Genomic DNA, 25,451 nt, shown 5'->3' with positions numbered 1-25,451 from the left:
TGGAAGAGGATTTCTGAGATGACCAACCTGTTATCTGGAGGTAGCTTGGGAGCAGGGCACCCCCAGACTTGGCAGGACCTCCAGACACATCTCTCTAATGGGAGGCGGGGATGATGGCAGGGTGCACGCAGGGTAATTGGGGGATTTCTGGGACCATAATTGATACCTCCTGCGCTCCTGTAATTAGAGAGAACCCTGGAAGAAACCCTGCCCCCCATTGTTTTTAATCTTGGAGAAGGGCTACGTGGGCACCTGAGGCCATGGGGGTCATGGTTGGAAAGAGCAAGGGGACCGGGGTTTGAACCCCAGTGTCCCCCTGGTGGTCCTGGGCTTGGCTGCATTACCTGGAGAGGACGAGGTGTGAGGGAGGAACTCTGCATGTGGTGGGTCCTCAGCAGCTCGTGACGGACGTGCTAGACGGTTACGTCCCTGAGTACCCGGCCCGTAGGGACGGGCCCTGAGCATGCTCTCCTGTGCACCTGCTGCTCATGCCCCGGACCTGGCGCCAGCCCATTATCTGCACAGCGATGATTTTCACCACACTTTCAGGGGCAGGGAGCGGTGTGGCCCCTTGCACCTGGTGACTGTCTGGCTGCTGTGCACCTCTGGCAAATCGGGGCTTCCCTTGTCAACAAGGGCAGGTCCCCTGATGGCCACCCCCATGGGAGGCCGGCATCATTCTGGAGCTCGGTGCCAGCAGGTGTGGCTGGTCATCATGTGGTTTGGTCTCCAGCTGCCCAGATGGGCTGGGGAGAGGCAAGGCCCGAGGCAACCCGCTCCCCCTCCCCTTGCCTTTGTGCCGCCAGGGCTGCGGGAGTGTCTTCCCTCCGTCCGAGGACGTGGACGCCTTTGCGAAGGCTCTGGTGGTGTTGCAGCCCCGGGTGGCTGCCTCCTTGTGTTGTGCATGTTGATTTTGAGCGGGCAGGGAAATTGCAGGAGACGGCCTTCTGCACCAGTCAGATCGAGGTGTGGCACGTTTGCTGCGGGCTCCCTTGCCTCAGTTTCCCCGTTGTGTGGAGGGAATGCCCTGAGCTTGGCCTACAGTGCCAGCCTGCAGGCTGTGAGTCCCTAGTAGATGAGGATGAGTGTGGTGGCGGCTTCATGGCATTGCAGCCCATGTGGCCACCATAGGACAAAGAGGGGCAGAGGAAGGAACCCAAGCTGGGAGGGGCTTCAGTGCCAGCTCTGACGCCAATGGGCACCGGGTCCCTGAGCAAGACCCGTGCTCCTCCAAGCCGGCTGTGCTCCCGGGGGGCTGCAGGCCCCAGAGGCAGGATCCCCCAGGGGTCAGGGCTTTGTGGAGGGCTGTACTATCCTGCCAGGGCTGCAACGAGACAGGGGCTAGAGCAATGGAAAGTTGGCTTCTCCCAGCCCTGGAGGCTGGAAGTCCAAGGTCAAGGTGCAGGCAGGGCTGTTCCTCCTGAGGCCTCTCTCCTTGGCGGGTAGGTGGCCTTTCCTCCCTGTGCCCTCACGTGGTCATCCTCTGTGTGTGTCTGGGTCCTGATCTCCTCTTATAAGGACCCCAGGCGTGCGGGATCAGGGCCCATTCCAGTGACCTCATTTTAGCTTAATCACCTCCACAACGTTCTCTCCAAATACAGTCACATTCGGAGGTCCCGGGGGCTAGTATTTCGACATATGGATTTGTGGGGGACACCATGCAGTCCCTAACACGGGGGCAGGGCCAGGTGAGAGCTTGTGTGGCCAGCTCAGTTACCTTCTCTTCCCAGGGCTACTGTGGTAGCATTGCACTGCTGGAAGGGACCGGGGGGATGCCACCCACCCGCCTGGGGGGAAACCGAGGCCTGGAGAAGTAGAAGAGCTCCCCGGGGCAATGGAGAGCGTGCGACAGAGCCAGAGCCCCAGCCCCCTACTCTGGTCCGCAGTGGCCCCGGTGTTTGGAACAGAGAGACACGCTCAGTTCTTCCCCTAATTCAAGTGCGGACAATGACGTGGCCCAGACCTGTTCCCGTCAACATTCCTGACAACAGCACAGAGCCAGCGCCCCTGTGCGTGGGGCAGGGTGGCGGGGTGGCGGCCCTGCCGTCCTCTAGCCCGGCAGCACGCGCCTACTGACGCCACCCATGTGCCCAGCCCTGCTCCTGGCCCCAGGCGCTGGCGATGGACCAGAACAAATGAGAACCCCTGTCCTCCTGAAACTGGCCTCCTGGGGGTAGGGGGAGCGTTCTAGAGCTACAGGTGGGGAGTTTTTAACGTTAGAAGGAAAGGCTTAAGAAACATTCAGTTTAGAAAACAGCTGAGGACAAAAATCGCACATCGCATATGATCTGCCCTCTGCAAAGACAGCGGAGGAGAAAAGACTAGAAGGAAATGCGCCAAGAGGTCCGCAGAGATCCTCGGCTCTTGGGCGGGGAGGGAGCCAGGCTGCCCGTCTGCGTCTTCAGACTTTCTGCGACTTTTCCACACGCTCTTCGTGGTGCGTGCCTTCCTCGCACAGCGAGCCACCCCGACTACCAGAGGCATCACTTCCCTGCCTGGGCGTGTGCGCCCTGCTCCACAGTCCACCGCTCCGGGGCGGTCCTCGTCTGGGAGTGGAGGGCTCCCAGGTGGCCCCGTCCCGCAGTCTCTCACAGGTGATGCACGGAGGCCGCCTCCCAGCGCTGCCACCGGAACTCGGTGCAGCAGAAGACAAATCGTCCAACCCAGAGACTCATCAGAAATCGCATCTGAGAAGAACAGCCGTGGCCCAGGGCCCAGCGCAGCCTGGGCGTCACCGAGCTCTGACCTGCTTTCCCCCACGTTCAGGGTCACTTCCTAACCGGCTACTCCAGACCCTTTGATTCTGTAGGTTTCTCTCGATGACGATGACGGAGTGTGGGGGTAGATGGCGTATTTTCTACCAGTGAGTCCTGAGTTTGAGGAAGTCGAGGGAAGCCCAGTCTTACTGTCCCAGGAAAGCAAGTGTGACCCTCACTTGTGGAGAGGTCGCCTGTGGGGCACCCCGACCCTGCAGAGCGTCACCTGGGTCGTGGGAGAGCTGTGAGCTGCCAGGGGCAGTAGGTGGTAACAGGAGGTGAGGGGGAGGGTCTGGCCCATTGCAGGGGTCTGTCCTGCCGCTGGTCCTCAGGGCCAACAGCTGTGGCCGGAAGCTAGACCCCAGACCCCTCCTCCGCACAGACACCGGCTCCCTGGTGCCCCCGCTTGCCCCAGCCTCGGCCTCGGCCTCGGTGGAGCAACCTGAGTGCGGCGTCTCTGTTTACTCGGGATTCTTTCCATTGCCGGCCAGTCTCTAGGGTGTTGGTGGCACCCTGCTTCAGTGTCGGGGCCGCTGTGCCTCACGGGGCGCTCCCTGAGGCCCCATGCCCGCCAGGCGCTCCTGAGATCTGATAGCCCTTCTCAGGGCCACCGGGGTGTCCCCAATGCAAATGGGGACATGAATGCCCAGGAGGGCCCGTGGGCTGCCTGGTGTCATGTGACTCCATTTTTAAACTACAGAGTTGGATGTGAGCTGGTGGGCACTGTCTGTCCCCTCCCCCCTTGCATGCTCTAGCTGCTGTCATGAGGACTCACCGGCCCTCCTAGCGTGTGGCTGTGTGTTTGGGCTGGATGAGGCTTGACCCACTCAGGACATCGTGACAGTGCTCCTTAGCGACAGGGGTGTTACATGTCCCATCTCCTCACCTGGGCCATGAAGTGTAGCCCCTCTCCCAGGTGCCACCTGCCTGCACACAGCCAGGAAGGCAGAGCCCCTGTGTCTGTGGGGGCTCCAGCCTGGGGCCCCAGCACAGGCCCAGGCCCCTCCCAGGCAGCTCCAACCATGAGACAGCCTCACCACATCAAGCCCCTGTGCCTCCCTTTAACCCTGACCCTCTGGCCAGGGACTCTCAGCCCCACCCGCCCAGACTTCTCTGTGACCTTGGGTGGCTGGCTGTCCCTCAGTGATTCTGTCTGTAAAAATGGGGCCACTGCCATTCTCACACATGTGGCCCCTTTCTCCTGACAATGCTGTGCCCTCCGCTGTCCCCAGCGAGATCATCTGGGCTTGAGGCTAAGCCATTGGCTCTGGGAAACAGGCCAGGTCAGCCACGGCGTCTCCCACTGCCCTGCTCCGCCAGGTGTTAGACCCCACGTGATGCTTCCGCTTGGGCCTTTATGCGGGACCCTGGTGGTAGGGGGAGCCTGGCAGGGAAGTGGCATCTGTGGAATTGGCCTGACACTGAGCTGGCAGAGTGCTGAGCCCTTCGTGTCTCTGGGGAGGACTGGGGGGTGGAAGGTGTGCCTTGAGTTCTGTGATACCCCTTTGCTTTGATTCAGCCCAGCAAGCCCCACTGGGCGCCTCGTGCCTTCCGTGGGCTTCCAGGCATGTGGCAGGCGAGCCAGGCATGCACTAAGCAGTGCCAGGCACCCACGCTGTGTTCGGGCCTCCGCACACCGTGAGCCTCGGCTGAGGATTTCGGAGCACGAGAGGGTGGTCGCGGTGGCCTTGGGGTCAGGCACGTCGGAGCGGCCGTCCCAGTTGTCATTTGCTCTTTGTGTTCCTGCAACCCGGGTGCTGAACTGCTCTGCCTCCGTTTCCCCACCTACAAAGTGGAGATAGTAGCCCCTGCTTTTCGGGATTGCTCACGGGCTGTGGGTGCGCAGGGCCTGGGGCGCAGCGGGCCCAGAGGCAGGCGGAATGCTCTGAATCCCAGCCGTGCACGTGGCCTCTCTGGCTGGGATGAACCTGACACGACGCCCTGGTGGGCCAGTGCGGCCCCCGCTTACACAGGGCTGCAGCTCGTCTTCCTGACCGCTGCGTCTGCCCCTCCCCCTCCCAGCCCGTCCCAGTCCTGTCCACAGGTCCTGTCCAGCCCCCAGAGAGCCCCCAGCTCCCTGGGACATTAGTGGCCGCATCATCCTCAAGGGCTTGGGCCCTTGGTCCTGCTCAGAGAGAGGGTCACTGCAGCCGCTGGTGCCCCCTCCGCCCCTGCACACACCAGCGGTGCCCCCACCTCCTCCTGTGTGTGGTGTCCTCTCCTCCTGAGGTCTGTTTTCTCTGAGCATCGGGCGAGGGTTGGAGAGACGATCTGGCAACACGATTCCAGGCAGCAGAACAAGAAACCGATGCCCCGTGTCACCGCAGCGCACAGCACGCTGGCTCCTGCCTCACCGGGTACCTGTCCCCAGGGCAGGCTGGGCCTTTGACCTGCTCCCGTCCGGTGTGGCCCACACGCCGGCTGCCTGGGACAGGTGTTCCGTGACCGTCTGTCCAGTGAAGGAGGCCAGCAGCTCAGCCTCCTCGTCTGTTTGTCCTGATTCCGGTGCACGGGCTTGCGGCCTCCCTCCGCCCTCTGCTGCTCCTGGGGCTTCAGCGGCCCCGGGGCTCACAGGAAACCGGCCTCTCCCAGGCCCCAGTTGGCGTGCAGTTGGGCACAGAATTCCAGGAGGGAAGAGATGCGAGGACCGACCTGGGACCCCACTGCAGCTTGGCCCCGAGTTTCACAGGACTGAAGACGATCCACCCCTCTGTCCTGCGGCTCTTTCACTTTAGGTCCCCAGGGGACTGGGGACCTGGGTGCAGGTGGTTTTCCTGGGAGGCATCCCAGGAGCACGGGAGAGTGAGGGGGGCCAGATGGGGCGGAGCTGGGGGCTGCCTGGGCGAGCGGCCACCGCCTGTGAGATGCTCCGCGACGCCCTCCACTCCCGGATGGAGGACGCGGCCCCTGCGGGTGGCATCGTCCAGCCCTCTCGCCGAGCCATGGATGCTGAACCCACTGGAGTGCCTGACCCCAGACTTCTGTTCCGCTGTGAATTGCCCACACGTGCAGGGTCTGCAGCCGTGCACACTCTGGCTGGACCCGTGCACACCCCTGGGGTGTGGGAGCCCGGGTCCGGCACGGTCTGACTTTTCTTGGCACCCGGGAGGGAGCCCGATGCTCCTCCACTCAAGCCCACATGGCCCCATGGGCCTCAGGGGCCTCTGACAGGGCTCTCATTCCCAGTTCTGATCCAGCGCTTTGCCTCTGGCTCTGAAACCAAGCCTCGTCTGCAAGTGCTGGGGAGCAGTGTGGGGTGCCGGGTTACAAGCATCGCTTCCCACCACACACTCGTGTGCTCAGAAATCAGGAAACGTGATATGTGTGCAAGGGGTCCGGCATCCAGCCAGGTGCCTCCCTGCCTCTCATGGGTACAGGAGTGGGGTGCAGCGTGGGCTTGGGGTGCAGTGCAGGGCAGGTGTGGGGTACAGTGCTGGTGGGCGATGGCTCCGAGTGCTGAGGGACCAGGACATCTCTGGAACCTAAGAAGGAGGACCCCTGCCCACCCCAAGAACTCAGCGGGCCTCAATCACTGCTTCCCGCCAGCCCTCTCATCCCACCTGTTCCTTCCTTCTCCAGCCCGGCCGGGGGCCTTCGAGGCCTGGGGCTGCCATAGGAGAGCTTGGTTCTGCCCCGATGCTACTCTGCTCTCCTCCCGTGGCCCCCCTCCTGCCACCCCACACCCCTTCCCTGCTTGTGTCTTTGTGGCAGAAGCTTGCTAAGGGCACAGCGGGAGGAGCCAGCCAGCAGCTGTTGAAGGAACGAAAAGGAAGGAATATACCCAAGCCCCTCTGTGGATTGGGGTGGGGGGCAGTGGGGTGCTTGGAGGAGGCCCATGGCAGCCCAGTGCAGGAAGGTATTCCAGTAGGCGATGCCCTCGGAGGGGCGCGGGGCTGGAGAAGGCGGGACTCAGCCCCGCAGAGGGTGGGTGAAGTCAGGGCGTCTGCACCCCCCGCCCCCTACCGACCCCGGAGACTATGGGGGGAGTCTGATCCCGGCCCCTCCCAGCTATGGGGCGGCCAGCATTCCTTGGGTCCTGGCTGCATGGAAGCTCAGGCAGGGATTCTCGCTGGAAAAACCACCGCGGGGCAGGGGTTGCGTGTTCCGCCCTGGGAAGTGTCCACAGGACATCACCATCCATCCACAGCAGAAGTTCTCAGACTTTAGGGCTTCCGGCCCCTCCCACTCAAGCTGACTGAGGACCCCAAAGAGCTCTGCTGAGTGGACTTACGGACGTTCACAGTACTCGACGCTAAAATGGAGGAAATTCTAAGATGTCTGTTAACCCACGAACCGGCCTAACAGCCCTCCGTGCAGCCGTGGGAGCGTTTCCGGTGAACAGACTCGCGTTGCTGCGCAGTCTGGCTAATTTCATCAGCATCTGGCTTCATCGTGGGCAGCTGGAACCTTGCGTCTGGTCTGTGTGCGTCTGTTGCGAGGCAGCCTCTGGACAGCGTCACAGGACACTGGGACACAAGGAAAATACCACCTTAATCTTCTCATGAAAGTGGCTTTGGCTCGGCCAGCCCCTGATAGGGTCTTGGGGTTCCCCAGGGGGCCTGGACCACACCTGGAAAACCGCCGGCCAAGGAAGGAACAGTGTGTGGTCATCGGCGGGACTGTGAAGGGTCAGTACGAGGCAGGTGTCAGCGCCGGTGGTCGGGAGATGCGGGCTCCGGAATTTTAGACAGTGTCATCCCCACAGAATATGCGGGAAAACTGGGAGAAGAAGACGCCCGAGGGTTACAGGCAGCCGTCCCTTTTGCCTAATGCTGGGCTGTTTTATTTTTCCTGCTGATTCATCTGAAGATAGGCAAGGGGCAGGAGTCTTCCACGGAGGCCCGCTTGGAGCGCAGCTGTCTGACTCACTGGCAGCAGCCGCGCGTGCCGAGGCCACGGCCTTCCCTATTTTGGGAGGCGGACTCACGGTGGAGCTGCGGCTGTGGGTGGCAGCGCTGTTATCAGCACAGGAGTTTAGCTTGCGTGTGTCCTGTGAGAGGATTTGGTCTGAGGTTGTGAACGGGAGGGCGGTCTGCTCTGGGGCCAGCTCCAGGGCGGCCGATGGGGATTTAGAGGCTGTTCCAAGACTTCAGTGTCCTCGGCAGAAGGCTGGAATGCGAGCCCCCGGCAGGGCTCCAACAGAGAGCTAAATATATCCTGGGTGTGTGCTGGCCACCTCGGAGCCCAGCCCCCACGCGGCCGCCGCTGACCAGAGCTCAGGGCAGTGATGGATCGCCTAATGAAGGGCCATGTCTGCTGTTTGTGGAGCATCTAGTAGGCGGGGCAGGGCGGGGAGGCTGTGCAGGCTGCAGCTCCAATGCCCCACAGCCCTGTGGGGTGGGGGCTGTTCCTTCTAATTTGCAGACCTGGGTATTCAGACTAAGACAGGAGGAGGTGTGACTTGCCCGAGGTCACGTGGCTGGCAAGGGGGGCCCACCCTGCTCTCGGAGCACCCCCAGTGCCACCTCCCTTGAGAGCACACGTCTCCCCACTGGTCTTCTGAGCCAAGGAATGTCATTACGCTTTTCCAAGAGCACAGACTTCCGGAAGGAAGGTGTCTTGCAGGGGGTGGCTACCGTGACAGCCCACATGGTAGGTGGGGACACGGAGGCCAGCTGACGCCCAGAAACCTGCCCGAGGACCCAGCCGGTCGAGGTGGAGCTGCGTGGGAACGCAGGTGGCCTCTTTCCAGACTCTGGGCTTGTGCTGAACTCTCTCCCCTCCCTCCGTCAGCTGCCTCCGAGGGGGTCAGCTTCCCGTCTGCCATCCCGCTCTGGGGTCAGCGCGGGCGTGTTTTATATGCCGTCTGCGTCCTGGAGTTTTCGTGGCTGGCCTGGGGCGGGCTGGGATGACGCACTGCCTGGGAGCCCTGGAGGGGGCAACCCCAGCCCCAAGGCGGGCACCTTGCACAGAACATCTTGCTGGAAATTGGGGTCTTGAGGGCCATTTTTGCCCCCATGCTGGGGGTGCGGGGGCTGCTCCCCCGTTGATGCCCGGCTCTGAGTTTTGACACCCTGTCTTCCCCCGACTTTGACGTGCCCAGCACAAGCTCTCAGTAGGGGTTGGCTCTGCATTTGGGGTGGGGGGTGGAACAGGGTCCTCAACCTGCCTCCTAGACACCACCCTGCAGGAAAGAGAGCTTTTCCCCGGACCTCCCCCCTCCAAATTCCTATTTTCTCTGTGAGGACCTGCCCTTCCCTGGGATGTCTGACACCCCCGTAGCAGAGGACCCTCCCCCTGTCCCAAAGGAAGGGCCCCCCTGGGTCTCATGGACAGTCATCCTCTAACATAAGCCACCAACTCAGCTATGGCAGGGGTGGGGGCAGACCTGGGGGTTTCACTTGAGTGTGTCCACCTGCTGGTTAGGTGTTGCAGGTGGCCCGAATTCAGCTCCTCCCCGCAGGAGCTCCCAGCCTAATGAGAAGGGCAGACAGTATGTGATGAGAACACACCACGAGAATGCGCTTCTCAGGGAGGCTGTGGGGACAGGAGGTAGTTAGTGAAGCTGCCAAGGGAGAGAGATCCTGGTGGGCTTCCTGAAGGAGGTGGCGCCACCTAAGGTGCTAGCCAGACAAAGTGGTGGGAGAAGGCCATCCAGCAGTAGGTGCAGAGCCCCAGAGGGGACAGAGGAGGAAGCACTGGAGAAGCCTTATCCGTACCTCTGCCCCCAGCTTGGCCCTGGGTAAAGCACCGGGCATGAGGCAGGGGCCCCACACCCCATCTGCTCCTTGTGCACCCTAGCCTTCTGGCACCCTGCATGGCATCTTGCCCACAGTAGGTACTCAGTGACGACGTGAGGAGCCAACGAGCCTCTGCATCTGCAGGGGTGGGGAGGGGGGCGCGGGGGCCTATGGCTCTGCGAAATGCAGACTCCTGGGCACGCCGAGACCTGCGCGGGGCCCAGGAGCATGACTCCGGGCTGAACCAGGTTTGGGGACTGTCGGTGCCCCAGTGTGCCAGGGCGCAGAGGACTTACTTGTTTGTCCCCACGGCAGGGGAAGTCAGGGTGGGACCCGTGGAGGGGAGACGGGGGCTGAGGGACCCTCCCCATGTCCCCCCACCTGTACCTTTGTGCAGGAGGCAGGGCCTGGGGCCCTCCCTCCGCTGCAGCAGGGACGCCCCCATCCCCCTCGGCAGCCCAGCCACGGCCAGGAGTGTCATTTCATCCAAGAAGAGCAGACAGCTGGGGACATAAGCGGCCTCTCTGACTTTACATCTTGTTACATCTGGTGGCTCTTCAGGTCCTGGGATGGTGAGGGCGGTTGTGAAGCTGGTGGCGGCAACATGTGCCCGCTGCCGCTGAGGTGGAGAGCCGTGGCACATGGCGGCGGTGCTCACCTGTCCCCTGGGGCCCTCTGTGCCCCACCAGGTGGGCAATGCTGGGCCAGGGAGAGGAGGCCCACAGGGTCCCTGCCCCCTGACATGTGGCTGGACGGGAGGCTGGCCTGGAAGCCACCACACAGCAGGGACTCCCAGAGACCCAGGGAGGGGTCCTGGGCCAGTACTGAGACCCCGGCAGCGGCCCTGCCTCGCCGTCCCAGTTCCAGGAAAGAGGGTTACGCCAGGAATAGAAGCTTTCATTTCCCTCGGCACTGCCTGTCTGGGGGCTGCGGCCACAAGGAGAGGGACGGCTTCAGGTAGGAATGTCCCAGGCTGTGTGACCTCCTCCCTGGGACTGCCTCTCCAGTCCATGTCCCAGACGATGGAGCTGCCCCAGCTCGGGCTGCGTGCTCCCCAGTCTGGAGAGCTTGGCTGGAGCACGTGGACGGAGGAAATGGGCGGCTGGCAGGCAGGCCGTGCCAGGAGCCCACTGTCGCCGGCCCTCCTCTCCGCAGTCGCCCTCACAGATGGGTTGCTGGTGGGCAAACCTGCACCCAGGCCCGCTCTGAATACCAAACACACTGCCGCCCACCTTCCCCCACTGAGGCCTGCAGGAGCCCTGCGTCTCAGTCATTGGTTGCCTGGCTCTGTGAGCAAACCGACGCGGGTTGCACTCCTGTTTGGCAGAGGCCAGTTCCGTGAGTGATGGAGATGAATTGCAGGCAAGCCCTGGACGAGGCCCCTTGGCCGTGGCCTTGACCAGGAGGAGCTGGGCTGGCGCGCCAGCCTTTGCAGGTCTCGCGGTCACAGGATTAGAGAGCGCATTCTCCCGGGGCCCTTAATTCTCCGAGCACTCGGGTGTTTGTGACCTCCTTACGGTTTTCCCAGAATCCTCAGACACACTTCGGGCTCCAGGGGTTGGGGGAGGGGACGGCCAAGGTCATGGCCAGAAGGAGGCAAAGCTGTGGTTTGAGGCCAGGGCTGCCTGTCCCTGTCCCAGGCCCTTCCTGAGATATCCCGCCACCCTGAGATATCTCAGGAGAAGGGGGATGTGCAGACGGCGAGGAGCTGGGGCAGGGACTGGGCCAGGGAGCTGGGGACGGTGACCTTCAGCGGAGCTTGAGATCGGGTGTCCTGACCTTGGGGAAGTGTCCACAGGGCACTGACATCGATTTTAATGAGAAAAAGGCTTAAAAAGACACTGCTCACACATCCAGGCCTGAGCTGAACTGAGTCAGAGCTCCCTGTCCTGTCCGAGCTCCTGCCCGCTGTCCCTGCCGCCTCCCTGGTCGGTCCCCACGGGAGTGACGGGTCACGTGCCCCTCTCTTCCCAACTCTGTCACCAGCTCTTCCCTCCCTCCCACACGGCGTGGCGCCCCGCCCCGCCCACTAAACACCTTCTGGGGGGGCACCACCTGGTCTGGGGGCTCACGGTCCCTTGAGTGTTTGGAGTGGACTTTGTCCTTGTCACTGTCATCAGGGGCCCTGGGAGCCGCAGGCGTCAGATGGCATGGAGGATTTGCATCCTGTTTGCAGGAGCAGAGAGGAAGAAGCCGGTGGCTCCCATATGCAGACTGCAGGCCGGCGCCTATCCCTCCAGGGGGCCTGGAGTGTGCCTCCCCGGCCCCCCCGCTGCCCCTGAACGCCGGCCCAAGGCGTCTCCCCCACAGCGCAGGCCTTCTCGGCCATGCATCGCCCTGCGTGCGGTTCTGTGGACCAGGGTCCGATGGGTGATTTGAGCGCTTTCTCTCTCCTTCACTGAAGGGGGAGTGCTTTTTTTAACTTCATGGTTTTTAGGCTGGTTCACACAGGACAAAACCGTCTTAACTATGAAGAGCCCACTTCAGTGGCGTTAAGTATGTTTACGGTGGCCGTCACCACTGTCCTCTCCAGAAAGTCCCCATCTTTGCAAGTGAAACTTGGTCCCCATTAAATGACTCCCCCCGCCGTCCCTCCCCCAGCCCCCGGACCCCCACTCCACTTTCCGTCTCCGTGGACCTGACTGCCCTGGGGGCCTCCCGTGGGTGCCGTCCTGCGGTACCTGCCCTGGGTGACTGGCTCCTTTCGCTAGCATGACGTCCTCAGGGTTCGCCTGCGTCAGAATTTCATTTCTCCCATGGCTGAATAACCAGCCGTTGTACGGGTGGACCACGTGCTGTTAACCCGCCCGCCTGCCCACTGGGTCACCCTCACCGTGGGCTGCTGTGAATGATGCAGCCGTGAACACAGGGGTACGAACACCTGTTTGTGTCCCCACTTTCACTTCCTGTGGGTGTGCACCCCGAAATGATGGCTGATGGAGTGTAGTTCTGTTTCATTTCGGGGGGGCCGCTGTGCCCGCTCCACAGCGGCTGTGCTATTTGACACGCAGTGACGGGTTTCTGGAAGCCTCCGACCCCGCTTTGCACGGGCCAGACTCCCTGGCTCCAGGGCCAGGCTCTCCCTGAGCACCCGCCCCCACTGAGCCACGCGTTTGTCCACTTGCCCGGATGCATCTGTGTGATTTCCCTCTGTGTTCCTCCACCAGTGACTCTAGAGGGGACACTGGGTCCCAGGCCCAGAATCCTCTGAACCACTGAGCACCTCAGGGTTCGAGACCCAGGGCCACAGCTGCCACGAGCCTGAGAACGTGTCTATGGGCGTGGCAGCCTGGGGCTCCCTGAGGCCCAAGGCCACACTGGCTCTTTGGAAAGACCAGGGCGTGGCCCCAGGCAGCGAGGTATAAATTTAGCTGTGCTGTTTGGGGAATGGCTGCACCTTCCTTCCTCCGCGGCCCTGGGAGCATGAGTCAGAGGGAGACCATAGTTGTGAGTCCCGTTCAGCCCATCCCGTTGTCTGGTGCCTCATGGACCCCAGCGGGCAATGGGCCCCTGACCATGAAGCAGACACAGTGGGGTCTGTGCGCGAAGCCCCTCCACTCCCGGCTTTACCGGACCCCTCCCTGCTCCGCTTTGGATTTTTGCTGCCTGGGGCACAGACAGCACTGCTGGGCACCATTTTAAAACCATGGTAAAGTAAACACGACATGAAATTCACCGTCATATCCGGTGTCCGGCGTCCGGCTCCAGGGCATCAGGCACATTCGCACTGCTGGGCAGCCGTCCCCACCTTCGTCTCTGGGACTGTCCATCTCCCCACACTGACATCCATCCCCGTTTAACACTCCCTCCCACCCTGGCGCCCACCAGCACCCTGCATCTGCTCTCCGTGGCTGTGACTCTGACTCCTCTTGGGGGACCCCCTGTCAGCAGAATCGCAGTGTCTGTCCTGTGTGACCAGCTCATCTCTCTCCTCACTGTGTCCTCCAGATCCCTCCGCGCGGTGGCAGGGGACGGGGTCCCCTCCTTTTCCCCCGCCAGACAGTGTCCCACTGTGTGGGTGGGATCGCGCTTTGCTTATCTACCTGCCCCCCACCTGGCTGTTGTGCGCGGTGCTGCTGTGAACACGGGCTGTGAGTCCACGGCTGTGATTTCAGTGGGCCCGTGAGCAGCTCTGTGGCAGGTGGCCTCACTCCGTCCTGCGGCCCTGCCATCAGCAGAGCAGTTGACATGTGGTACTTCACTGACGCCTCGCTGCAGCCCTGGGAAGTGGGTGCACCTGTGTCCCCAGTGTTCAGGTGAGGAGACTGAGGCCAGCGAGGTGACAGGACCTGCTGCGACCCCAGCCTCCTGGCTGGGTGCTGGGTGCCGGATGGGTGGGGGTGCTGCATGTGCGGAACCCACGTCGTCACCTCTGCAGAGCATTCGGTCACCTGGGTGCCTCCACCCAGCCTCTCGGTCATGCGTTCACTCATCAAACACTGAGTGGGTCCTCTGTGCGCCCTGCCCGGGCTGAATGGGATGCATCCGGCTGCATGCCACCCAGGAGCTGGCTCGACCAGGGACTGACTCACTCAGCGGCAAAGGATAGGCGATCGACCGTCCAGGTCTGCCACTGGTGCCTAAAGGGTGTGTGTGCATGTGGGCTTGTGCACGTGTGCGCATGTATGCACATGTGTGTGACCACGTGTGTGCATGGGTGTGCTTGAGCATGTGCGTGGATTCACGTGTGTGTGTGTATGGATGGCTGCAGGTGGGGAAGCAGGCCCAGGGGAGGAGTGGTTTTCTCAGTGGCAGAGCCAGGTGTCCCGAGCCCAGGTGTCCTGAGCCCAGGTGTCCTGAGCCCAGGTGAGTCGCTGTCACTGCAGTTTGCCTCCTGGGTCTTTGAAGGTGAAGGAGCGGGCCGGCTCTGCCCTGCCTCCAGTGGCACTGTGTTCATCGGCCTTCCCCAACTCCGTATGTTGAAGACCCGAAGCGTATGGAAGGGTTGAAGGAAAGAGCGGTGAAGCGGACACCTTGGCGGGCTCCCGCCCGGCACACCAAGCGCTGGCATGTAGCCACGTTCTGCTCTCTGTCTTCTGAACTGTTTGAAAGATAGCTGGGGCCTGACCCCTGGCCCCGAGAGGTCAGCGCACACAGGCACCTGCACAGAGCCCCCCGCACCTGCCCCCGCCCAGGTGTCCTCTGCAGAGCCTGCTTGTCTTTTCTCCTCTGGGATCAGTCTGGGACCGTGCGCTGCCACCGGCTACTGTCTCTGTGCCTTCAGCATCCTTCATTCTAGAATGTTGCTCTTCTGTGCCAGTGACTGGAGGAGGCCAGGCCTCTGTGCTGTGGGTCGTCCCTCAGTCTGGATTGGTCTGTTTCTTGGATGGGACTCAGGCTGAGCGTTTCTGGCAAGAGGCTGCCTTGGTGACCGTGTCCCGTGTGACCCGGTCCCGTGGGCCCTCAGGACTTTTGCACGCCCTGCGCACCCCGAGCAGCGACGAGAATTCTTGCACGTTCTTCTTGGCGCCGAGCGCAAATAGACCTGTGAGAGCTATTCCTGGAGGTGGAGTTGGCAGACCGCGTCCCTGGTGGCCGCCGGTGCACACCTTTCCGGGGTGGGGGTCGGCACAGGAGCCCCAAGTCCCTGTCCCCGCCGAGCCAGCACAGGACAGCGTCGGTTTTTTCTCATTTGCCAAGCTGCTGGGAAGGGCACCTCCCTGCTTAATCTGCAGGGTGCTAGGGCACCCGAGAGCGTTTTCCTGCGTTTCCAGGCCGCTGGTGCTGCGGCGTGAACTTCCTGTTCCCTCCTCTGCTTACTTTCCTGTGGGGTTGCCTGTCTGTCTGCCTTGATCAGGAGGCGGCTGGGTGGCTGGACTGTGTTTTGTCCGGCAGGACGATGAACCGCTCCTTCTCTGAGTGGGGAGGGGGGTGCTTCGCCGCCAGGGCCTGTGGAGGGCAGGGCGAGGGAGGCGGTAGGTGTGCAGGTGTGTTGTTGAGCACAGAAGGCAGAGGGTGGGGTGGGGCGGGGGGAAATCTCTAAACGGGACCCAGAAACTCCATCCTCTGCCACCCTTCTTTCTCAAGGGCTGATTTCCCGGCTCACCCTGACCTGGGGGCACCCGAGACCCCACGAATAAAATCAGACATAACGCCTGGTATCGGTGAGCGGGGACCCCTCCCCCAGCCCCTGGCCTCTCCGCAGCCTCCTCTTGCTCTTGGCTCCTCCAGGCCTGGGGTCAGCACAGCTGCCGCCCCTCCGCTGGACTCGTCCCGTCCCCTCTTTAGCTTTTCTCAGTCTCCGAAGGGCAGTGTCATTGTCACCTCCTCTGAGAGGACCTCTGTCCGCCTCCCACACCCAGCCCGGCAGCTGCTGAGGCTGTGCCTCTATCTTCTCCCTCTTCGAGCTCATCATAGACCGGCCTGCACACTTACGTGTTTCCCTGGCGGTGCCGCAGAGAGCCCGCCCGCCCCACGGGGGACAAGGCCCCTCGCCCCTCCCAGCCAGCCTGGCGCTCAGTGCCCACCTGTGCCCAGCCCGGGCTGGGTGCCCAGTGTTCATCGGCACCCGTCCCTCCATCGTTTGGAGGGGCCACCCGCCAACGAGCCCCACGCTTGACGGCAGGGAGGCTCCGGCTGCAGCCAGCTCCTGGCAGTTACCTGGGGGATCCCCCCGTGTCCTCTACCTTAGGGGTCCCTGGACTCACTGCTGAAGCCCTAGCCCCTGGGACCTCAGAATGTGGCCTTATTCAGAAATGGGGTCCTTGCAGGTGTAGCTCGTGCAGATGGGGTCACAGTGGAGCAGAGTGGGCCCCGGTCCGATGTGACCCATGTCCTTATAAGAAGAGGAGAGGGACAGACAGATACAGAGCGGGCGGCCACCTGACCACAGACGCAGAGATGGGAGGGCACGGCCACGTGCTGGGCTGCACCAGGAGCTGGGAGGCCCGGCAGGCCGCTCCTGTGGCTTCCGAGGGAGCGCGGGCCTGCCAGTGCCCTGATTTAGGACCGCTGGCCCCCAGCGCTGTTGATTAAGAGAGATTTCTGTCGCCCAGACCAGCGTGGCTCAGGGGGTGGGGTGTCATTCTGCAAAGTGAAATGTCGCCTGTTCGATTTCCGCTCGGGGCACATGCCTAGGTTGCGTGTTCCATCCCTGATTGGGGGTGTGGGCAAGAGATTGATGTTTCTCTCCCTCTTTTCTCCTCTCTCCAAAAATAAAGAAATAAAATCTTTTGAAAATGAGAGAGATTTCTGATGATTAAGCCACCCAGTTTGTGGTCCTTTGTCGCGGCAGCCATGGGAACAAATACTGTCGGGTCTGGGAAGGTAGGCGCCCCCCATGCCCCGGGGGTGGTGCCAGGCCATTCCACACAGACTGTCCCACAGAGTCTTCTGGCAACCCAGGGGGCAGGCGTTCCTGTCCTGCAGACCAGGAGCTGGAGGCTCGGAGAGGGGAAGCCTCTGGGCTGGGGTCACAGAGGTGCGGAGCGATGGTAGGCGGCACACCCAGGTCTGCCTGAGTTGCAGGAGGGGACCCATCTTGGGGAGGGTGTAGGTGTGTGATGCGTGGCACCTCTGGGGGTGGGGGTGGGGTGACAGTGGACACAGCGAGCCAGGGGTTCTCTTTTCCAACTCTGTGGTGCCTGGGGGACTTCCAGGTGGAGGCGTCCAGGATGAAGGTCCCGTGGGGGGTGAGTGCTCAGGAGAGGCCAGGGCCGGGCCCTGGGACTCCTCACCCAGAGATGGGATGTCTCGACCCCTGCAGACCGCATCTTTCATGTCCCTGAAAGAGTTTGTGGGTGTCTTCCTTGCGTTTCCATCCCTTTGGAAGTCTCGCCACCTGTCATGACGTTCCCAGGCCCTGCTCTGGTTTGTTTATGGTCTTTTAAACAGAGCTGATGAAGGAATCGCGTGAGTGTCTCGCCCACCTGTGCAGTGTGGGTGGGCAGTGTGGGTGGGCAGTGTGGGGCTGTCAGGGAGCGAAGGTCAAAGTTTGCAGCGTGAGAATGTTGTGGGGGGGCTGTGCTGGCAGGAGGGGGAGGCTGGGGGCTCTGTGGGGGCTCATGAAAGGGCTGAGACACAAGGCCCCAGATCCCCCGCCCCCACTCCCTTTCCTGTCCGGTTAGAGCCCCTTCCCCAGCACTCTGGGAGCCAGACTGCTCGTGGGATGTGGGGACGCCTGGGGGAGGACAGACCATGAGGCAGGGCAGTCGGGTTGCCCTCCTCAAGCTGGGGCAGTCCTCTGGGGCACCTGTCGACCCTGCCCCCCCTCGGTGTGCAGAAAGAGCACACTTCTGTCTTCTTAAAAAATCATCACAGTTCTGATTCGGGCCCCCGCCCCGGCAGGGATGCGTGGTGGCGTAGGTTCGGATAGAAAGTTCTGCGTTGGAGATGGTGACCCACTTACGGGCACACAGTCAGATTAGTGGGTCACCTCTGTTACGTAAGCTGGGTCGCACAGCAAAGCAGCGGAGCTCGTGGCAAGGGACAGGGGCCTTGTCACAGATTTACGTACCGCACGGACTAATGTGGAAAACGAGCCCTGAAATCATCTGGTCCCCCTCCAGGCCCCGGCAACGGGCGCCTCACAGGGACAAAAGCGTGTCTGCCGACGGGATTAAACTGAAGATGCTGAGAAGGGGAGTCCCGGGTCACCCAGACGAGCCCCGAAAGCAGAGCACAGGGAGGGGACAGGCACTTGCACAGGAAAGAAGGCGATGTGGCCGGAGGCTGAGGGCAGTGCGGCCGCCACCTGAAGCTGGAAGCCGAGGAGCAGGTCCTCCCCAGGGCCTCGGGTGGAGGAGCCAAGCCGGCACCTGGGTTCCGGCTCAGGGACACCCACTTTGGGCGCGGGCCTCCAGAGCTGGGAGAGAATGCGTCTGTCTTGTGTTAAGGTCCCCGTGGGTGGGGCTCTGCTGCAGCAGCCTCGGGAGACTGGCGGCCGGGGCGTCAGCTGTTCTTGCTCCGGGCCTGTGGCCACACTGCCTTGTAGGTGGCTCGGCCCCTCTCGCACCTTCCTCCTGGGGCCTGCAGGCTGGCTGGAGTGTTCTCCTCATACAAAGGCAGGCGTACCATTGGGCGGGTGGCTGTGTCTGAGGCCTAGACCCTGAACTGGCACTGTGCCACCTCCACCTTTGTGCCATTGGCCAAGGCCAGGCACGTGAGCAAACACGCTTCTGGGACAGGAAACTGCCCTGTGCCCCGGATACCAGCAAGGGGCAGGGTGCAGGGGGATCCAGCCCAGTCCACCCACAGGTGTGCACGCCTCTGCTTGGGCCGCTCCCGTCTGTGTGTCCCTTTCCGTGTGCTGATGTCAGAACCGTGGAGCGCATGTCCCCGGTGCCCTTGACCCTGAAGCTCATGGGTTTTCAGGGCCCTAGCTCTGCTTCTCTGTGATTCCTCCTGACCTTCCACTGGAAGGTTCTGGGTAGGGCAGGATCAGAGCCACAGTCGGGCATTGGCCACACGCAGTGGGTCCCTGGCCGTGCCGGGCTCACAGGCTGAGCCTGCGACCTGTTCACCAGCTCCAGCCCCTTCCACCTGTCTCTGCTCAGTGTCTTCCCTGGGGAAGCAGGGATGCGATTCCTGCCGCGGGCATGAGGCGGCACGTGGGATTTGCGGGGCACTCAGCGGGCCGTCGTCCGCAGCACCGCCGCGCTGGGCACAGGGCCGCAGGGCACAGAGAGCAAACACAGGGGAAACTCTTCTCATTGATGAGCCAAAGGGGAGGGAAGTCCCTGCCTTGAGAGCAGAACTGGTACCCACTGGCCGGTCCCCCGGGTCGGGTAGTGACGCTCCAGGCAGCTACGTCCTGGTTCACGGGGCAGGACTCGCGGAGGTCAGACTGGGCGGCTGGCTGCCCGCACATGTGGGAGACGATGTCCCCGGCTGGGTGCTGTCTAGGACGTGACTCTCACACCTCCCAGAGTGCTCCCTGTCCGAGCCGCGTGAAGTGGGGCTGGTGACCAGTGGTGCCCCAGGCCTCTCAGCTGTGGGACCCTGGTCCGGTTTGCTCACGGCCAGGTTCACACACCGCACCCTTAGCCACGATGATGCCGTGGGCTCCCTTCGGCCACGCGCTGGGTCCCAGACAGCGCTGACTGCTTACGCTGTTGACAAGTTATAAAATATTTCCACCTCCTGCAATCTGAACACCGAAACTAGCAGAGGAGCGTCACAGAGAACCGGGGACACCTCAGGGACCACGACGGCAGCCAGACTGGCGCAGGGACCCAGCTCCGCCTTCCATGCCCAGGGGCCTCCCGTTTGTCACTAGGGCTCCCCAGGCCTCAGTTTCCCCTCAGTACCCTGGGGCTGTGTAGAGTAAATGAATGAGACGTAGCCCCCCCTGTTTATGTCCACCCAGAACCTTAGCGTGTGACCTTACGTGGAAGGAGGTCACCCTGGGTTAGGGTGGTCCTAACTCCAATGGCTGGTGTCCTTACAGGAGGCAGAAGAAGACACGCAGACACAGGGAGAGGCCACGTAAAGACAGTGGCAAAGGTTGGAGCGATGCGGCCGCAGGGCCAGGACCGGCCGGAGCCACCGCGACCTGGGAGAGGCAGGAGGGGCCCTCCCCTGGAGCCTCAGAGGGAGCGCGGCCCGGCCACACCTTGAGGACAGCCTCTGGCCTCTGGGGCTGTGAGGGCAGAGATGACCGTGGTTGAAGCCCCCGTGAGTGGGCCTCGTGGGGCAGCCCCAGGCCAAGGGCATGGGCAGTGCCCACTCGTGTGCCCAGTTGGTGGGAGGGCATGTGAGCGCTCTCTCACCGCACCTGGCACATGGGGGCAGTCCGTGTTCCTGGCTCTCCCGGCCCCTCCCCCGCCCCGTGTGTCTCTTCCAAGTGCCTTTCCCGGATGCCTGGGGAACAGGTGCACCTTTGGAGCGTGGCGGCGTCTATTTCAGTGTGCCGGGAAGGGGCGGCCGGGCCCCGCCTCGGGCCGCAGGGCGCAGCTGCCGCATGACCCTCTGGCGTTGGGCCGGAGCCGAGCTGGCCACAGAGGTGCCCCCGCCGCTCCAGCCGCTGCCCGCAGCCTCCACGGTGCTGGCCCTTCGTGAGGAGGCTTCACTCCATGGGTGTGCCTGGGGGAGAGACAGGTACGGCCCCAAACCGCCCTTCCTGGTGAGACGACCTGGCCAGGGAGGAAGGTGGGCTTTCCTAACGAGAAATCTTGAACACCAGGAATACTTTTGTGGGGCCTGATGGGAAGGGGGCGGTGTGACTGATCTCTGCTGTCACGAATGGGGTAAGGACTGGCATGTGTGAGCGCCGACTGTATGCCAGGCTTTGGGACTTCGTCTATGGACTCGTGATGCCGCCCTGTGGAGCGGCCCCACTTTACAGACGAATAAGCTGAGACTCGGGGAAGGGGAGGTGGGGGGCGTCAGCGCAAGTGGGCTCCAGTGCCCTCTGACGCCAGTGGGCCCACAGCCTCGCTGCCCCACCCCTCCCTCCTCCTTCCACCCCTCCTCTTGCCCTTCACGGCGGTGGCTCTCAGCCAGGGCCCGGTTTGCCCCCCATTTGGCGATGTCTAGAGGCGTCTTTGGTTGTCACACCTTGAGGAGGGGACGCTCCAGCACCTGGGGAATGGGGGCCAGGGGTGCTGCTCAGCACCTGCCGTGCACGGGACGGCCCCCCAGCCAGGAGTTGTCCCTCCCGGAATGCCAGCAGAGCTGAGGCCGAGGGCCCGCCTGCTTTAAGGAAAGTCATGGAATGGTTGGCTCTCCTGGTGTGGACACAGAAAGGGGCCATCAGCTGCTTAGATAAAAACAGTGAGTAACTTCTGGTCCACTCAAGGCGGCCTGTGGGGAGGATGGCTGGAGCAGAAGGCTGGGGCCTGAGGACTCGGGCAGAAGAGCCGGGCAGGAGTGAGGTGGAAGAGGGTTGGCGGAGGGAGCCTGGACCCCCAGAGGCAGAGGTCAGAGTGCACAGGGAACGCCTCCGTACGCCCGAGCTGTGGGGCGGGGCCCATCCTGGCCTCCATCCCGAGATGCTCTCCCCCAGGTCCTTAGGCCTCCACCTGGCACAAGGCTCCGTGCCCTGTGGGCAGCCGGGCAGCGCCCTCCCCTCGGTGGTGTCCTCCTCTCTGGCCCGTGGGGTCTGTCCAGAGGCAGCGGCCAGGACATCTGGTCGGCACCTCCCCATCAGCGCCTGGAGCTCCAGGGTTTGCTGATGGCAACAGCACTGGGCTGGGCCTCAAGCCCTGACTCTGGCCTGGCCTCTCTGTCCCTGGTTGGCGCTCTTCACCGCCCAGGGCTCCAAGGCCCCGGCCTGCAAATGGGGGTGACGATGCCTCCTCCCTCCAGGTGCTGTGAGTGAGCACAGCAGACGCCCTGTGTCTGCTTCCCACAGCCAGGGGCTGGGGCTCCCCACAGCGGGCCCGACATGGCCCCCGCATACACCCCTGGGTCGACATCTCGCTCCTGGCCTTCAAGCACCAGCTGGCTGGGGCGTGGGTAACATGCCCTGGCCGGGCAGTGCGCTGGATCGCTCCGAAAACCCCAGCGGGTTCCGGGAGCTGAGACACTCGACCATGTCCAGCTCTCACACAGTTTCCATGCTGGTGGCGGGGCGGGTCCCCACGCAGCTGAGGACACGGTGTCCTCCACACCCTGTCGTGCTTCCCCGGCTGATAGCCAGCAACGCCGACGGCCAAGAGCAGCTCACAGTGATGGGAAAATGGCGCGGACCCGCTGAAACGAGCGCCCTCATCCCCGCTCACAGATGAAGAAGGCGTGGACCCGAGATAAAAACAGCAGCAGGGGAAATGTGATTCACTATGTAAAGTTACAGTAAGCGAAAACTAAAAGCACAGTAAGAAAACAGGGTGCCTCTTTGTGATCTCGGGTCAGGCGGTGGCTTGTTCAACAGAACCCCAAGAGCAAGCAATGCAGGAAACGCATGTAAACCAGATTTCACCAAAATGAAACACTTTTGTGCTGCCAAGAACTTCGTGAGGAAAATGAAAACACAACCCACACCATGGGAGACGGTACTTGCCAATCATATGTTTGATGAGGGAACTTGCCTCTAGGGTGCAGACGCTTATAAATCAGCCATAAAAAGACAAGCAAATTAAATGGGCACAGGGTCTGAATAGACGCATCTCCAAAGAAGGGGTACGGGTGGCCCACATGTGCGTGAGCGGGGCTCAGCATCCCCCGCCCTCAGGGAAGCACCCATCGCAGCCACAGCAGGAGTACCCCTCACACCAACTAGCACGGCTGTCATCAAAACGACAAATAGGAACGAGTGTGGATGAGGGGGTGGAGGGACCAGGCCCCCCGCACCGCTGCCGGTGGGAGTGCCAAACGGTGCAGCCACTGAGGAAAGAGAGTCGGCATCTGGCCGGGCGGTGCGCCCGAGGTGCACCCCCAGGACAAGCGGAGCCCTGTCCAAGCAGGAGGGCCTCACACAGCCCCCCACGTGGCGACCAGCCAAGTCCCCCAGCTGCGGAGGGGCCCGTGGAGCATGTCTACACAGCAGGACATCACCTGGCACGCGGAGGAAGGGCGTCCTGGCACACACCGCAGCGAGGCTGAGCCTTGGGAACACTTGCCCGGGGAGGAAGCCAGACACCAAAGGCCACCGCGGACTGTGTGATCCCATGCGTGTGAACTGCCCCAAAGAAGCAAGCCCCCCGAGACAGGAAGTGGACTGTTACCAGGCTGGAGGGGGCTGGGCAGTGAGTGACGGTGAAGGGACCGGTCTCCTGTGGGGCCGCGGAGACGCTCCGACAGTGACTATGGCCGCGCCCAACTCTCTGAGCGTGCCGAAGCCCATGGCGTCGTGCCTCTCACTCGGGCGTGGGGCGTGTGGCATGAGAAACGTCTGCAGAGCTGTGAGGACTCAGGAGAGGGTGGTTCCCCATCATGTGGGCTGAAAGTGACAGGCACATGGCTGCTCCAGACAGTGGCTGGTGTCTCCTGGGACGTCGGGTGGGAGAAGAGGTCGAGGGGAGGGCTGTGACCTCTCGGACCCTCTGCGGCCATCCCTGCTGAATTTGAAGCCGAGTACTTTTCTGGGTTGTTTGGACTTGTGATGTTACCCAGTGGGGGGGCAGCGAGGACCCCCAGGCAGGCAGGCGGTAACTGGAGGTCAAGGCTGCAGCCCCGACTTCAAGGGCCTGGGCAGGGAGGGGGTGGCTGTGGCTTGGAGCCAGCCAGGGCACACTTGGAGGCAGCATATGAGCAGGTCTCGCAGCCCCACAAGCTCCCACACCGGGGGGTCCCATGGCAGATGGCCCGGGTAGGGCCCTGGCCGGTTTAGCTCAGCCTCGCGGACCCTCTCGGTGGCCGTCAACGGTGGGTGTGGGATCCCGCGGCCTGGGACCAAACCCTAGCTGTGCTCCGCCCATTGCCGGTCTGTGCCCTGGGCTATTGATGGAAATCGCCATATACCGTGCCTGGCACGGCCCGGCACAGGACTGAAAGGTGAGGATGTCACAGAGATTATTGACTATTACCCTGCGGGTACCCTGAACGGGGCTCGAGTCAGCAAACGCGTTTCCTGGTTCCGATTGGATTTAGTGAACACTCCTCGGGCATCTGCTGTGTGCCGGGCTCTGGGGACACGTTGCAGACCCAGACGAGCCACTCGTTGACCTCGGAGTGGCCGCCCTGGCCAATGGCCATATGATACATAGACAAGCATGGGCCTGGGAGCCCAGAGCCCCGAGTCCCGGCCCAGCCTGGCCATTTCCCTGTGTAGGGGGTGGATGGGCCCAGATGCCCACTAAGCCCTGACCTTCCGGAATGCCGCCCATGAGATGCTCAGATGCCTATCCGGTCAGGAAGGGCCGCTCTTCCGGGGATGAAATGACACACTCCGGGGATGTGGGTGGCGAGGGCGCCTGGATCAGCTGCTTGAGGCGCGAGGAGCGCCAGGAGCAGCCAGAAGCCCGAGCTGAGGTCTGCTGGCAGCCCAACAGCCAGCCGGATCTTCTGGGGGCTGCTGGCAGCCACGTTCCTCCCAGCTTCTGCCTCTGGAAGGAACCCCCGACCCCAACCCCAAATGCACGCGCCAGCCCTGCCCATCACCCTCCTCAAAGCAGAGGGACAAATGCACAGGAAGACTTCCCAGAGTAGAGGACGCTCGGACGTGGCTCCAGCTGCAGGGAGGGGACGTGGACGTGTGTCTGAAGAGGCTGCATGCCAGGGTGACATGCCCTCCAGCACCCATGAGGTGCCAGACTCCAAGTGGGTGCTGGGCCTCTGGGGGCCGCACGGAGCTGCCAGGAGCAGAGACAACTGCAGAAGGGCGTTTAGCACGGCGAGGGGCGGGGCAGCTCCATCGCCCGGCAGGGGCAGGGCCATCCCTGAGCGGGGCACCGTGGGTCGGTCGGAACCGCAGAGGTGCGGATTGGGGCGGGGCCAGTCAGCCACTTTAGGAATATGGAGGCTCCCCGACTCGTTGTACGACGGGGTCACCTCCTGACAAGCTGATCGTCAGTTGAAAATACCGTGAGTTGAAAATGCATTTAATACAGGTGGCCTCGCTGAGCCTAGTCAGTTTCTGCAGAAGGCGCGTTCTGTGGTACCGCCGTCAAATCGAGAAGTCGTACGTTGAACCAGCGTCCGGTCCAGGACGCCTGTATAGGCATCTGCACACCCTCGGTTCCACCTGCACACACCTGTGCTCACGCCCACGTTCAACTCTTAGACCCCAGAGAGAGGAGCGTTGATGCGCGACCGTGGGGAGTCACCGTCTGACCTTGGGGCAGGTCAAGGGTGCAGATGAGCACACTCAGCTCCGCAGGAGGAACCAGTGGCCATGCTCCTGGGAGTCGGGAGAGGTCACTCTGGGGAGGTCACGTCTAGGGCCACAGGTCACATCTGTGGGAACGAGTCACTTGCAAGGTAGTGAGTCATTTCTGGCATATAACCTCCTGGTCCCTTCCAGGAGGTTACTTTTTGGGTCACTTCTGAGTAGAGGGTAGCAGGTCCCTGCAGCTTGATGGTGTGGTGGCTGCGACCAGGTGGGGGCAGGTTCCGGGAGGGACGTCCCTGTGCCGGACTGGAAGTGTCAGTGTGATGAGCTCTGGGTGTGGGTGTTCCCACGTCCGTCCCAATCTCT

At 62.5% G+C, this 25,451-nt stretch overlaps 1 protein-coding gene across 21 annotated transcripts in view; it reads left to right on the top strand.

The window, feature by feature from the left end:
* The window catches only part of ABLIM2 (actin binding LIM protein family member 2), a 100,067-nt gene that overhangs the window by 1,292 nt on the left and 73,324 nt on the right, over positions 1-25,451 (top strand). For 3 of the 21 annotated variants that reach the window (XR_011651144.1, XR_011651156.1, XR_011651149.1), the window contains exon 1: positions 20,960-21,148. The exons of 1 other annotated variant lie outside the window; for it this stretch is intronic. Coding sequence is in view for 3 of the 20 variants with exons in the window: in XM_045182854.3 (XP_045038789.2) it covers positions 21,085-21,148 (64 nt within the window). In the remaining 17 variants the exon portion in view is untranslated. Of the gene's footprint in view, positions 1-20,389; positions 20,474-20,910; positions 21,149-25,451 lie in introns of those variants that run through there. 17 more of the 21 variants (XR_008426694.2, XM_071221316.1, XR_011651155.1 and 14 more) reach the window with 12 other exon arrangements.

The sequence above is a fragment of the Desmodus rotundus genome, chromosome 4 (genome assembly GCF_022682495.2).
Source record: "Desmodus rotundus isolate HL8 chromosome 4, HLdesRot8A.1, whole genome shotgun sequence".
In the NCBI taxonomy this organism is placed as follows: Eukaryota; Metazoa; Chordata; class Mammalia; order Chiroptera; family Phyllostomidae; genus Desmodus; species Desmodus rotundus.
Note: the sequence above shows the minus strand (reverse complement) of the source record. Positions and strands in the feature narration are given on the sequence as shown.